The 15,144-nt window shown below is 46.9% G+C and overlaps 1 protein-coding gene across 8 annotated transcripts in view; it reads left to right on the forward strand.

Annotated features, from left to right (window-relative positions):
• Window positions 1-15,144, forward strand: part of CNKSR2 (connector enhancer of kinase suppressor of Ras 2) — a 246,863-nt gene that overhangs the window by 91,790 nt on the left and 139,929 nt on the right. For all 8 annotated transcript variants that reach the window (XM_068144773.1, XM_068144776.1, XM_068144771.1 and 5 more), the window contains exons 5-6: window positions 5,549-5,590; window positions 13,664-13,783. In XM_068144773.1, coding sequence (XP_068000874.1) covers window positions 5,549-5,590; window positions 13,664-13,783 — 162 coding nt within the window. The remainder of the gene's footprint in view (window positions 1-5,548; window positions 5,591-13,663; window positions 13,784-15,144) is intronic.

Below are 15,144 nucleotides of genomic sequence, written 5' to 3' on the forward strand. Positions count from 1 at the left end.
GGAAGATCTTTCAGGAGCAGGATATGGGCTTGTTGTCTAGGTAGAGAAGAACGAGATGTTCACCAGTTGTGGGTGGTATGCTATTAACACACACACACACACACATTTATTTCCAATTGCAGAGATAGTGATTCTTTTTATAGTTCTCCAGTGCTTTAAGCTGTGTGGTGCAGCAGACGCTCTGGAGGGAAGGGAGGCCATCCAGGGGGACCTTGACAGGCTGGAGAGCTGGGCACAAGCCAACCTCATGAGGTTCAACAAGAGCAAGTGCAAGGTCCTGCAGCTGGGTCAGGGCAATCCCAGGCATTGATATAGGCTGGGCAGGGACTGGCTGGAGAGCAGCCCTGAAGAAAAAGATTTGGGAGTGCTGGTGGATGAGAAAGAAGCTCAACAGGAGCCAGCAGTGAGCACTTGCAGCCCAGAGTGCCAAGCAGAGCCTGGGCTGCAGCAAGAGAAACATAGCCAGCAGGGCCAGGTAGATGATTTTCCCCCTCTACAGCACTCTGGTGAGACCCCACCTGGAGTAGTACTGCATCTAGTTCTGGAGCCTTTATTACAGGAAGGATCTGGAGGTACTGGAAGGTGTCCAGAGAAGGGTCATGAGGATGAGCAGAGGGCTGGAGCTGCTCTGCTATGAGGACAGGCTGAGAGAGTAGGGGTTGTTTAGCTTTGAGAAGAGAAAGCTCCAAGGAGACCTTATTGTGGCCTTCCAGTATCTGAAGGGGGCTACAAGAAAGCTGGGGAGGGAGGTTTGAGGCTGTCAGGGAGTGATAGAACTGGGGGGGTGGAACAAAACTAGAAATGGGGAGATTTAGATTAGACAGTAGGAAGAAATTCTTCCCCCTGAGGGTGGTGAGAGACTGGCAGAGGTTGCCCAGGGAGGTGGTGGAAGCCTCATCCTTGGAGGTTTTTGCAGCCAGGCTGGATGTGGCTCTGGGCAACCTGATGTAGTGTGAGGTGTCCCTGCCCATGGCAGGGGTGTTGGAACTGGCTGATCCTTGAGGTCCCTTCCAACCCTAACAATTCTGTGATTCTATGAAATTAACTGAAATGGGTATGAAAAAAGCAATAATTGTAAATGGTGAAGGCCTCCAGTGATCAGCATGCAGCTGCTCTTCTGCCTCAGGGATGTTTGAAGAGAGTGGGCACTGGTACCCTCAGCACTTGCTTCAAGATAAAACTCAAAGCAGTGAAGCATATTAAAGAAGAACAAAATCTAAAGGGAAATAAGCTGTTCATGGTGAAAGAAAGTGACATGTGGCTTTTGCTCTTGGGATCATTCACAGGCATTCTCAGGCCTCTTCTGCAGGGCTGGCTGCAGGAAGTTAAAAGGAGCTGGCTACAATGCAGGGATCAGCTTGATGACCTTTTCTAGGCTTCTTTGAATCCTAGACTTGAGGGCTGCTCTGGGCTATGCCACCATGGATCTTTGCATTCCTGCACATTGCCCTGAGTTCATGCTTGGCTTGTGTCTGGCTGGATGTCATTGATGTGTGGAAATAGGATAGTTTTGGAACTGGGTTTTTTACCTAAGTGTTTAGTTTGGAAAAGAGGAGGCTGAGGGGAGACCTCATTGCTGTCTACAACTACCTGAAAGGGCAATGTAGAGAGGCTGGTGCTGGTCTCTTCTCACAGGTAATTAGTGATAGAACAAGAGGGAATGGCCTCAAGCTGTGACTGGGTAGGGTTAGACTGGACAGTAGGAAGAATTTTCTCCCAGCAAGAGTGGTCAGACATTGGCACAGGCTGCCTAGGGAGGGGGTGGAGTCCCCAAGCCTGGATGTATTTAGAGGTGGTTTGGATGTGGTGCTTGGGGCTCTGGTTTAGGTATAACCCTTGCAGAGTAGGGTTAATGGTTGGACTTGGTGATCCTGAGGCTCTTTTCCAACCTGAATTTTTCTGTCATTTCTGGGGTTCCATTTGCTCTCCTTCAGTCTTTTTCTGTGTTTTATGCTTTACTGCACTGTTAATTTTTCTCTTGCCTGACTATGAAGAGGTAGTAGCATGAACATTCATTCAGCTGTCCCCTTAGGTGATGAAGTCATTTAGCAATTCCTTTCCCCAGATGCTGGATTTCTAGGGAATTGTGTGTTGAGGAGAGAATTTGAGGGTGAGGCCACCTGTCCCTACACATAGACTGGATACCTGAGAAGTTTTCCTCTTGCTTTACTATGATTTATATATACATATATATACTCTTGGTTTCTTAATTCATATTTCTTCCTTCATGATTGTCACAGAATCACAGAATGTCAGGGGTTGGAAGGGACCTCAAAAGATCTTCCAGTCCAACCCCTCTGCCAGGGCAGGAGCACCTAGAGTGAGAGTTTCATTTTGTGTGAAAGAGTTCCATATCAAGGATGTTTTCAAGCAGTATTTCCTTTGTTATTGACTGATTTTGTTGTTGTTGTAATGAACCTCTACAGCAATTAGAAGTCCAGAATCCTTCTTCCCTTAGTAGTGAGACTTCTCAAACAATATCTTCTTTAAGGTGCATGTCTAAACTTACAGTACCACAGAACATCAGAGGTTGGAAGGGACCTCCAGAGATCCCCCAGTCTAACCCTGCTGACAGAGCAGGATCACCCAGTGTAGTGTGCACAGGAATGCATCCAGGTGGGTTTGGAAAGTCTCCACAGAAGGAGACTCCACAACCTCTCTGGCCAGCCTGTTCCAGGGCTCTGGCACCCTCACTGTAAAGAAGTTTCTCCTCATGTATCTGGACTGAGGACACTTCCTGCCCTCCCACAGACACCAATGAAATGTCTTGCCATGCTACTAAGCTTGCAAATACTTCAGTGATGCCTGCGCAGAACTCATTGTGTTGGATTTTCTTTCTGGCTGTACTCTCTGCCAAATGTTTCCTGAATGCCAACAGCTGTTATTAGGAAAATGCTGCCTGATCAGCCTGCTGCTTCTGCATAGGTTGCTTTAGATCAAGCATCCACACAGGATGCCTTTTCTTGCCTCACAGAGTCACAGAAACATTCAGCTTGGAACAGACCCTCAGGATCACCAAGTCCAACCATTAACCCTACTCTACAAGGGTCACCCCTGAACCATAGCCCCAAGCACCACATTCAAACCACCTTTAACACATCCAGGGTTGGTGACTCCACCACCCCCTTGGGCAGCACATTCCAATACCTGACCACTCTTGCAGGGGAAAAAATTCTTCTTAAGGTCTTTAGTAACACTTAGGAGCATTTAATGGATTAAAAGTTATCTATTTTCACAAGAACAAGTGGCATATAACAATGTTGTTGGTGAGGTTTTGTTGGTTGCTTTTTTGTTTGTTGTTTTTTTCTAACAATAAACTGATTTAAAAATGAGACTTAAAGCAGGAAAATGTAGTCACAGATTTCATGTGAGTGATTAAGCAGGACAGGATGTATCTGTTCTAAACAGCTTGCTCAAAGTACTGTGAAGCTACCAGCATCTGATGAACTTTACAAAGAGTGATTCTTGTGTAGAATCATAGAATGGTAGGGGTTGGAAGGGACCTCTTGACATCATCCAGTCCAACCCCCCTGCCAGAGCAGGAGCACCAAGAGCAGGTCACACAGGAATGCATCCAGATGAGTCTTGGAAGTCTCCAGAGAAGGAGACTCCACAACCTCTCTGGGCAGCCTGGTCCAGGGCTCTGTCACCCTCACACCAAAGAAGTTTCTCCTCATGTTGAGCTGAAACCTTCTCTGTTCAAGTTTGTGTACATTGTTCCTTGTCTTATTACTGTGCCCCACCAAAAAGAACTTGGCCCCCTCCCTCTTGACACCCACCCCTCAGGTATTGATAGACATTGATCAGATCCCCTCTCAGCCTTCTCTTCTCCAGACTAAACAGCCCCAGAGCTCTCAGTCTCTCTTCACAGGGGAGATGCTCAAGTCCCCTAAGCATCCTTGTGCTCTGCTACCCTCACAGTGAAGAAATTTCTTGTTATGTTGAGGTGGAACTCCCTGTGTCCTAGTTTGTGCCCTATTGCCCCTTGTGCTCTTTGCCTTACTAATTCCCTTTCTCTATATCCACTGAGCTGTTGGTCTGTCAGAATAACTTCACAGCCCTCAGCCTCCCATCTGTCAGCACTGCTTATAGAAACTGCCTCGCGTGCTGCGCAGGATGACAGCAGCGAGCGCCCAGTCCCCAACAGGCTGCATGTAGTTGAGGTGGTCCAGCTCAAGTTTCCTGTGCATTTGCTATTCAGCATTTGTCTTCATGCATGGAGTGCTATAAACATTTGTATTCATGCATGGAGTGTTATAAACAACCAGTGGGTTCCCTTTTCTCTCCTTTCCCCTCCCAGGGTTTTCCTTCTCTGGCAGGGTGTGCAAATCTGTCAGTTCAGCTCAGCTCAGCAGGAATTGTTCAGCTTAGTTTACTTCCTTGGTTATTGTAGGCTGTTGCTGGTACCTCTGTTTCTCAATATTGCCACTGGAATTGGGTCATTTTAGTCCATGGGCTGGTTGAAGCCACTTGGCACAGCATGCATGTGACTGGCTGGTATGTGCTAAAAAGACCTAAAGTGGAGGAAATTTGTTTGTCTCAAGGAAGGAAGCAACTTTACATGTGTTCATAGGTTCATAGAATGGTTTGGGTTGAAGGGGAGCTTAAAGATCATCTGGTTCCAAATCCCTGCCATGGGCAGGGACACCTTCCACCACCCAGGTTGCTCAAGGCCGCCTCATCCAACCTGGCCTTGAAAACCTCCATGGAGGAGGCATCCATGACCTGCCTGAGCAACTTGTTTCAAAGTCTCACCACCCTCACTGGAAAGAATTTCTTCTTAACATCCAGTGAATAAACATTTACCAGCATTTCCTTTCTGTAGTGGCTTTACACAGGCTCACAGGATGTTAGGGGTTGGAAGGGACCCCTGAAGATCATTGAGTCCAACCCCGCTGCCAGAGCAGGAGCAGAGAATCCAGCACAGGTCACACAGGAACACATCCAGACAGGGCAGGAAAGTCTCCAGAGAAGGAGACTCTGCGACCTCTATGGGCAGCCTTTTCCAGTGCCCTGTGAGCCTCAGCGTGAAGAAGTTCCTCCTGATGTTCAGGTGGAACCTCCTGTGCTGGAGTTTATATCCGTTGCTCCTTGCCCTGTCCCAGGGTGCACAGGGTTACAAGGTTCTTTCTGTTTTGTTTGACACTTAAAAATGTTTTACTTCATTCTAGATTGGAGATTAGGAAGAAATTCTTCACTGTGAGGGTGGCAAGACTCTGGAATGGATTGTCCAGAGAGGTTGTAGATGCTCCCTCCCTGGAGATGTTCAAGTCCACATTGGGTGGGGGCTTGAGTAACCTGAGCTAGTTGAGTGGAGTCCTTGCCCATGGCAGGGGGGTTGGAACTAGATGATCCTTGAGGTCCCTTCCAACCCTAACATTCTGTGATTCTGTGATCTCAAGGGTCTCTTCCAGCCTAAGCCCATCTATGATTCTAAAGACTTTTCAATTGAGTTTAATGCTTTTTTGGTTTGTTTTTAAGGATAAATCTAGGAGTGGTGACTGATTGAATCAATTTAACCTTTACTTTCTGCTTTGTTGTTTTTCAGGATTGCACAGTGTATGAAACAGAGAATAAAATTCTTCATGTGGTGAGTAATGTATGGATTTCTCTTCGTGTAGAGCACATAGAATGACAGAGCTGTGTGTTCTGTGCCTTTCCTGTGTAGTGCCAGTATGGAAATGAAGTAATCTGGGGATGACTGCAAGAACATATGGAAATACTTGTGCTGTATGGAGCTACCAAGAGCTGGGTTCTACACATTGGCCACAACAACCCCATGCAGTGCTCCAGGTTGGGGACAGAGTGGGTGGAGAGCAGCCAGAGAGGCAGAAAGGGACCTGGGGGTACTGGTTGACAGTAGGATGAACATGAGCCAGCAGTGTGCCCAGGTAGCCAAGAAGGCCAATGGCATCCTGGCAAGAAGGCCAATGGCATCAGGAATAGTGTGGCCAGCAGGAGCAGGGAAGTCATTGTGCCCTGTGCTCAGCACTGCTTAGGCCACACCTTGAGTCCTGTGTCCAGTTCTGGGCTCCTCAATTCAAGAAAGATGTTGAGATGCTGGAAGGTGTCCAGAGAAGGGCAACAAAGCTGGGGAGGGGTCTGGAGCACAGCCCTGTGAGGAGAGGCTGAGGGAGCTGGGGTTGCTTAGTCTGGAGAAGAGGAGGCTCAGGGGAGACCTTCTTGCTGTCTACAACTCCCTGAAGGGAGGTTGTAGCCAGGTGGGGGTTGGTCTCTTCTCCCAGGCACCCAGCACCAGAACAAGAGGACACAGTCTCAAGCTGTGCCAGGGGAGGTTTAGGCTGGACGGTAGGAATAAGGTCTTTATAGAAAGACAGATTGGCTGTTGGAATGTGCTGCCCAGGGAGGTGGTGGAGTCACCATCCCTGGAGTTGTTTAGGAAGAGACTGGATGAGGCACTTAGTGCCATGGTCTGGTTGATTTACATGATGATCTTGGAGGTCTTTTCCAACCTGGTTGGTTCTGTGATTGTGTGATTTGAGATGATACTATGGAAGCCCAGTTTGACAGGGAGTTTGCAAGGGCTTGTGTTTGTTTGGCTGAAGCCCATCTGTTGTTTGTAAACCATGATCAGAAGAATGATTTTGGAAGGTGGCAGAGTTTTATTGAGAGAGCTGCTTCCTAGGCTTCTCTTAAATCATACATTATATTTATGGTAGTGATTTAGCTCCATTTGTACAGCTTTAGTCCTCACAGGAGCGTGTTGCTAGCCTGGTGATGGGAAGATGAATGCAGTTCTTTCCTCTTGAATTCTCAGCATGAATGCAACAATTCATTGCCAGAAACTTTACTGCTATTGATAAATAAATAGGCAGATGAAAGCCATCAGGGCATCAGAACAACAGGATGAGTTTCAAGGTGGTGCTTTGGGGGAGGGAGAGTCAAAAGCTTCAGTGCACTGTGTCTGAAGACTGCACCTAAGTTTTAGGTATCAAATTGCATCTCATGTTTGCAGTGTAGTTCAGGAAGCGTTAAGCTAACCCAGAACTTGTTTCTGAAAGCTAAATATTAAGATACTCTTCCTAAGAGTATGAATTTGTTGAATTCATTCTATTTTGCATTTAGGTAGGCTTTGATCTATTACTGTTCTTATTGCTGGAGCTTAAGCAAGAGAACTCTGCATTCCTACACTGGGAAGCTCACATTCTGAAATAACTTCTTTCATTTCCCTTCCCCCCCCTTTCCCCTTTGGCTTCTCCCCCTTTCCCCTTTGGCTTCCCCTCCCCCTTTCCTCCTTTTTTCCCTTCTTCCCCTCCCCCCCCCCCCCCTTTTTCCTTTCCTTAATAATGCTCCCATGTTAAACACTTGCCCAGCTATAATGTCTAATCAATTGTTGCTTTTATTTCACAGTGACAAGTGAAAGGTCTCCTTTTATTTTTCAGTTTCAGTGGCATTTTGCCCCTGTGGGGCTCCTAAGAATTCAGCAGTTTTAGTGAGCCTGACATCATCATCATTGCTAGGCTGATCCTTTGCAAGCCTTTAAGTGATGAAGTTTTTAATTGCATAATCTTGGCATAAGTTGAGGTGCTCTAAGTTGGAAATCTTTATATATAACCAGATTTTTCAATACATGTTCCCTGTTGCAGGAGTTTTGACATCTGCTATCTGCATTGTGTATCTCTCACAAGTTAGCAAAAAGGGTTGTGAAGGGAGCTGGCAGTGCTTGGAGTTGATGAAGCAGCAGTTAACGTCATGGAATCATGGAATGGCTTAGATTTAAATGGACTTTAGGCAGTCCTGGGCAGCCTGTTCCACTGCTTGACCACACTTGCAGGGATAAAACCTTTCCTAATGTCTAGTCCAAACCTCCCCTGGTGCAGCTTGAGGCCCTTCCCTATTGTTCCATCGCTAATTACCTGTGAGAAGAGACCAGCACCTATCCCTCTGTATTGTCCCTTCAGGTAGTTGCAGAGGGTAATAAGGTCTCCCCTCAGCCTCCTCTTCCTCACACTAAACAGTTCTGTCAGCTGCTCTTCATCAGAATCATTCTCCAGGCCCTTCCCCAGCTTACTTGCTCTTCTCTGCACCCAATCCAGCCCCTCAATGTCCTTCTTGTACTGATGTGCCCAAAACTGAACACAGCTCTCAAGGTGTGACCTTCAGAGTGGATGTTAGGAAGAGGTTGTTCCTCATGAGGGTGGTGAGACACTGGCACAGGTTGCCCAGGGAGGTGGTGGAAGCCTCATCCCTGGAGGTTTCTAAGGCCAGGCTGGATGTGACTGTGAGCACCCTGATGTAGTGTGAGGTGTCCCTGGCCATGGCAGGGGGGATTGGAACTGGCTGAGCCTTGAGGTCCCTTCCAACCCTAACAATTCTATGATTTACCAGTGCCAAGTACAGGGACACAATCCATGCCCTGGTTCTGCTGCTCACACTATTGCTGATCCAAGCCAGCATGCCATTGGCTTTCTTAGCCACCTGGAGACACTGCTGGCTCACCTTCAGCTGCTTGTCCATTAGCACCCCCAGGTCCCTTTCTGCTGGACAGCTTTCCAGGCACACTGCCCCAAGCCTGGAGCATTGGATGGCGTTGTTGTGGCCCAAGTGCAGGCTAGATATAACATCCAATGCAATATATGAACTTAGAAGAAGAGGGTTTAAGAGACAACAGGCCTAAATGTGAAAGGATAAGCAGCAGATGAGGTGCTTGCTTCAAAACTGAGAACCAGTGTGCTCTTCCTAGTTTATATTTAGAATCTTTGTATTGATTTAACTTTGAGATGATTAAATGTGTGGGGAGCTGCTCAGCTTAAAAGGGCATCAGTCCTGCTTATTTGGGGAGTTAGAAGTTAATCATTGCAAAAGTCTGAATGGAAGCTTTAAAAGAAGACTAACTCATTGATTCCATCCATCTGTTCAAGGCTGTAAATGATGGAAATATCTAGTTCAGATTAATCCATGTGAAGCATTAGAGTATTAAAAGGCAGAGCAAAGCAAGAAGGGACTAATTATAGAAAGCAGAAGCAGGGCTCTGGTCAGATTAATAGTAAAATTCAACTGAATTTTCTTTTTTTTAAGCTTAGGTCTGTACAAAAGGAGAATATTTTTTCCTAAGGAATTTCACTCCCATAAAATTCTGCTGCTTTTCCTGAATAAATAAATAAAGTTTTATTGAGTTGGGGAAAAAAAAGGGAAATAAAACTGCAGAGTAAAGTTCACAGGTTCACAGGATGTTAGGGGTTGGAAGGGACCTCAGGAGATCATTGAGCCCACCCCCTCTGCCAGAGCAGGACCATAGCATCCAGCACAGGTCACACAGGAACACATCCAGACAGGGCTTGAAAATCTCCACAGAAGGAGACTCCACAACCTCTCTGGGCAGCCTGTTCCAGTGCTCCTGGACCCTCACAGGGAAGAAGTTCCTCCTGATGTTGAGGTGGAACCTCCTGTGCTGGAGTTGATATCCATTGCCCCCTTGTCTATCACAGGGTGCAACTGAGCAGAGCCTGTGCTCTCCCTCCTAATGCCCAGCCCTCAGCTATTGATAAACTTTGATCAGATCCCCTCTCAGTCTTCTCCAGACTAAAAAATCCCAGACTTCTCAGCCTCTCCTCATCAGGCAGTGCTCCAATCCCTTCATCATCCTTGTACTCTCTCAAGTAGATCCTTGTCCTTCTTGAGCTGGGGAGCCCAGAACTGGATGCAATATTCCAGGTGAGGTCTCAGCAGGGCAGAGTAGAGGGGGAGGAGAACCTCCCTGGCTCTGCTGGCCACACTCCTCTCAATGCCCCCCAGGATCCCATTGGCCTTCTTGGCCACCAGGGCACATTGCTGTCCCATGCAGAACTTGTTGTCCACCAGCACTCCCATAGTCAGAAGGTTTGGAAAAACAAATGAGCTATTGAAATGAAAGTGAGCTGCTAACTTGAAAGAGAAGAGAACAAGTAATGGATCCAAATAGTCTCTTTTTACTAAGGGCATTGAAGAAACCACAGTGAATGATAATATTTATTCCTGCCCACTGCATTTGAATAGTTGTGGTAGAGCTGTGACTAAAAATGCATTGTCAAGGTATTGTTTTTACAGTCTTACTTTAAAAAACAAATAAAAGAAAGACAGGGTAACCACCACCTTCTTTGCAAGACTCTATACCTTGAAAAGTTTAATAGAAGCTTCTCTTTTTGCTCCCGGAATAAGGTTCAGTTCACTGTTTAAACTTCATGCATAGGCAAATTGAAGTCCAGGCTCAGCTGGTTCCAAGATTGCTAGAATCCACAGAATCACAGGATGTTAGGGGTTGGAAGGGACCTCTGACTATCATGCAGTCCAACCCCCCCGCCAGAGCAAGACCATAGAATCCAGCACAGGTCACACCGGAGTGCATTCCAGAATGTCTTCAGAGAAGGAGACTCCGCAGCCGCTCTGGACAGCCTGTTCCAGGCCTCTGGCACCCTCACAGGGAAAAAGTTTTTCCTTCTGTTCCCTTGTAACCTCCTCTGCTCCAGCTTGCACCCAGGGCCCCTTGTCCTGTCACTGGACATCCCTGAGCAGAGCCTGGCTCTGTCCTCTTGACACTGCCCTGCACATCTTTATCACCAGCAATGAGGGCACCCCTCAGGCTCCTCTGCTTCAAGCTCTAAGCCCCAGCTCCCTCAGGCTGGCCTCAAAGGTAGATGTCCCACTCCCTTCAGCCTCTTTGTGGCTCTGTGCTAGACTCTCTCAAGCAGTTTCCTGAGGTCGTTCTTGACCTGATAGGCCCAGAAATGGACACAATATTTCAGTCTCACCAGGCCAGAGAAGGGTTACTAACAGCACAGCGCTCTGTCTTCAATTTTCATCTTCAGCCTTGTGGGACATGCTATGAGGACAGGCTGAGGGAGCTGCGGTTGTTCAGCCTAGAGAAGAGAAGGCCCTTGGAGACCTAAGAGCAGCCTTCCAGTACCTGAAGGGGGCTACAAGAAGGATGGAGAGAGACTGTTTACAAAGGCCTGCAGTGACAGGACAAGGGGCAATGGCTTCAAACTAGAGAAGAGCAGATTTAGATTGGAGCAAGTTCTGCACCATGAGGGTGGTGGAACACTGCAACAGGTTGCCCAGGGAGGTGGTTGGGGCCCCTTCCTTGGGGATCTTCAAAGGTGAGGCTTGACAGGGCTCTGGGCAACTTGATCTAGTTGTGGATGTGCCTGATGATTTCAGGGGGGGTTGGACTGGATGATCTTCAGACGTCCCTTCCAACCCAGACTACTTTATGACTCTATAGGGCCTCAACTACCTCCCTTGATGATCTCAAAGGTCTTTTTCAACCTGGTTGATTCTGTGATTCTGGGCAACCTCCTGCTGTGTTCCACCACCCTCATGGGGCAGAACTTGTTCCTGACATCCAGTCTAAATCTCCTCTTCTCTAATGTCAAACCATTGCTGTAGGCCTTTGGCAACAGTCCCTCTGCAGCCTTCTTCTAAACCCCCTTTGAGAAGGCCTAACAGAAATCACTGAAACTCTCAGCAGTGACCTGCTTACAGAAATATGAATGATAGAGGAACTAAATAAAAAATCAGAGCCTCCCTGCTTCTGAGCAGGGGTTATTCAGGGTGTGAGAGGAGAGCCAGGGTAGCCCTCTCAACCCCTGCCCCTCCACAAACTTTCTTATTTTTATTTTGCTGCTGAGAGGCTGCCAAGGAAAACTGGTTTGAGAATTATGCCATCCTGAAGTGGTTATTTATTGCACTCTTGATGCCTGTCATAGTAGAGCAGCTGAACATGAGAAGCTGGGTCCAAAGGCAATTAGCTTGGTTTATTAGCACAGAATCAACTTCAGAGTTGATGGGAGTCACCCAGCCTCCTAAAGAGCCTGGGTTTCATCTGTGCTGAACATCTGCCCTGTTCAATTAGAGAAATTAGCCAGGTTTGGGACACTTAATAGCTTCACAAAAGATGTGGGTGGAGAGAGGGAGCTGGAGCTCACCAGGTGCTCCTTGCATGCCTGAGCAGAGCTCAGAGGCAGAGCATCTGAGACTGAGAGAGCTGGAGATAGTTTGGAAGTTAGTTAGGAGGCTGTCTACAACTACCTGAAAGGACACTGTAAAGAGGCTGGTGCTGGTCTCTTCTCCCAGGTAATTAGTGATGCAACAAGAGGGAATGGCCTCAAGCTGTGACTGGGTAGGTTTAGACTGGACAGTAGGAAACATTATTTCCCTGCAAGAGTGGTCAGGCATTGGCACAGGCTGCCCAAGGAGGTGGGGGAGTCCCCAAGCCTGGATGTGTCTAAAGGTGGTTTGGATGTGGTGCTTGGGGCTCTGGTTTAGGGATGACCCTTGTAGAGTAGGGTTAATGGTTGGACTTGGTGATCCTGAGACTCTTTTCCAACCTGAATGTTTCTGTGACTCTGTGATCAAACTTCAGGGTGAATACTATGTGCAGAAGAAGGCTGAGGAGGTCTAGAGTCTTTTGATGCAACAGTTTTGCAACACACTTCCCCGCTCCCCACCCCTCTGTCAGCCTATTCTGCAGCCACACAATAGGACTCCTTCCTCAAGACCATTGCCTTCTGCCCAGCTGTCCCGGGCTCCTCCAGCTGAAACTGCAACGTTCCCACCTGCTGGCCACTGCCACAAACCCTAACCACTACATTTTCAGCACAGTAGCAACGTTTTTTTCTCTTTACTCAGGTGCAAAACAGTTTGCTGCCTCTTTATCCATGGCCTGATGTTGCCAGCTCAGGGTCACCACAGAAAACTGTGCTGCTGACTGAAACCTTTCCCCCTTTTCTCCTTCATTCCCACTGCTTCCTTGTCTTCCCTCACTGAAGCAAAACAACAGATGACTTCTGCATCCAGATACTGTGCCCAGTTTTGAGCTCCGCAGTTCAAGAGAGACGGGGAACTGCTGGAGAGTCCAATGGAGAGGCTACAAGGACAATTAAGGGTCTTTAACACTTCTCTTATGAATAAAGACTGAAGGAACTAGGGCTGTTTTGCCTTGTGAAGGGAAGGCTGAGGGCATCTTATCAGTGTCTATGAATATTTGAGGGGTGGGTGTCAAGATGAAGGTGCCAGGCTCTTTTTGGTCATGCCCAGTGATAGGACAGGGAATGGCAGGTACAAGCTAGAGCACAGGGGGTTCCACCTCAGCATGGGGAGAAACTTAACAGTGGGGGTAACAGAGCACTGGAGCAGGCTGCCCAGAGAGGTTGTGGAGTCATCTTCTCAGGAGACTTTCAAGACCCATCCTGTGTGGCCTGCCCTAGATGATCTTGCTTTGGCAGGGGGGAGCTGGACTGGGTGATCTCTAGAGGTCCCATCCAACCCCTACCATTCTATGATTCCCTCCACCTTGTAGATTCAGCAGTATGACTTAAGATGTATTGTAGGTTGATATGCAAGTAGTTGGCAATGGTGTGCTTAGTGTGACATTTTCTTGTGTCTTTTTTTCTCTTTATTTTCTCTGGAGACTTTCCACACCCACCTGGATGCATTCCTATGTGGCCTGCCTTGGGTGATCCTGCTTGGGGGGGGGGGGCTGGACTAGATGATCTCTAGAGGTCCATTCCAACCCCTAACATTCTGTGACTCTATGATTCCCTTCACAGGTTCAGCAATGTGTCTTAAGATGCACTGTAGGTTGATAAGCAAACAGCTGACAACCATCTGCTTATTGTGACATCTTTTCTTTTTCCTTTGTTGTTTTTTTTTTTCTCTCCCCTAGTGTAAAACTCTTTCTGGTGTCTGTGACCACATTATCTCCCTCTCTTCTGATCCACTGGTTTCCCAGTCTGCCCACCTTGAAGTGATCCAGCTGACCAACATCAAGCCAAGTGAAGGGCTGGTAAGAAGTACGCACTTAATCAAACCCCATCATCCAGGATGAGAAAGTGATGCTTTTGCTGTTGTCTCCTAAAGAAGCTGTATACCTGGAAAGAAATGCAACATTCTAGCCTTTTTGTTTTGTTTTGTTTTCCTCTGGTTTATAAGCCTGATGATAGTTTAATTTCTCATGCTACTTTTGGTTCCTCACGCTGCAGGGGGAAAGGCTTTGACCGAGCAGGGAGGAACGAGCGAGGGGTTCTTGCTGCTTGCTGTTTATTGCCAGCTTCTGAAAAGTGATTCAAAGTGTTCTAGGAACTGGAAAGTCAGAAGGGATTGAAATTACTGAGATCAACTCAACCAAAAAATTTGTGTGTGGGCTGATAGCACAAAAACCTGTCAAATTCTGGAATATGCTTTGTGGTAGTATCTCTGTGCTTTGAAGCTGTTGCCTAAGTCATTCAAGAGGGCTCTACTGCACTGCTTGTTGAATTTTATGGGGAGAATGCTCAGTCAAGGTGCTTGTGAAAGGTCAGCACAGCCATCCTCTGGCTGTTGTTCAAGGTTTGCCCATCAATCTTGTTCACTCAAATAGCCAACATCCACTGCATGGATAAAAGAACCCCAACAACCAACAAACCCAACATTAGTAACAATCACAGCTCTATGACTTCACATCAATAACACCTCCTCCCACAAGGCTTAGAGGTGTAGTGGAAGGTGTTCAGAATACAGTTAAGCAACTTCTACTTAAGTTTATTCTCCTTCCATTTTCTTGAAGGAGAAGAATTGGTGCTGTGCTCTTTTTCAGCAGTTGTTTGGATGAGCCAGGTTTTGAGCCTTGCTTTGGGTTGATTGCTGTTGAGGCTGGGGTTTTGGGTTTGCTTTTGCCAAGCTGTCCAAGCTGTTTTGAGCAATTAGAAACTAATTCTCCATTTAAAAAAACCCAACAAATAAAACAAACAAAAAACAATCAAGAAAAGCAGCAAACATTTGGATGAGTAAATATTGCCCCAGCCCTTTGTTTTAGTCCTTTTCCCTTCCTCCACTGGCTTTCTTTTTTCCCCTTTCTGAATCCATTTCAGACCAGTCTTCTTGAATTTCAGCTTTTCATGGATCTTCTCTCCTCCCTGTCTTTCTCCTCTGATTTTAACTCCTCCACTAGCTCCCTGCAGTCACCCTTTGAAGTCCTGTTTTCTGCTGTAATGAAGAGATCTTCTTCCCCTTTTCTATCAATCCCCTTTTTTTTACTTCCTGTCCATTATTTATCTGTACTTTGATTTATTGTTCCTTTCTGTCTTGTCACTGGTATGGCTGGTTTTGATTTGTTTTGTTTTGTTCTGGTTTTTCCCCTTGTTTTGAGTCTGTGCAGAGTGATGTTAC

Source organism: Melanerpes formicivorus, unplaced genomic scaffold (genome assembly GCF_026170545.1).
Source record: "Melanerpes formicivorus ecotype bairdi unplaced genomic scaffold, bMelFor1.0.p_v2 SCAF_11, whole genome shotgun sequence".
Taxonomy (NCBI): Eukaryota; Metazoa; Chordata; class Aves; order Piciformes; family Picidae; genus Melanerpes; species Melanerpes formicivorus.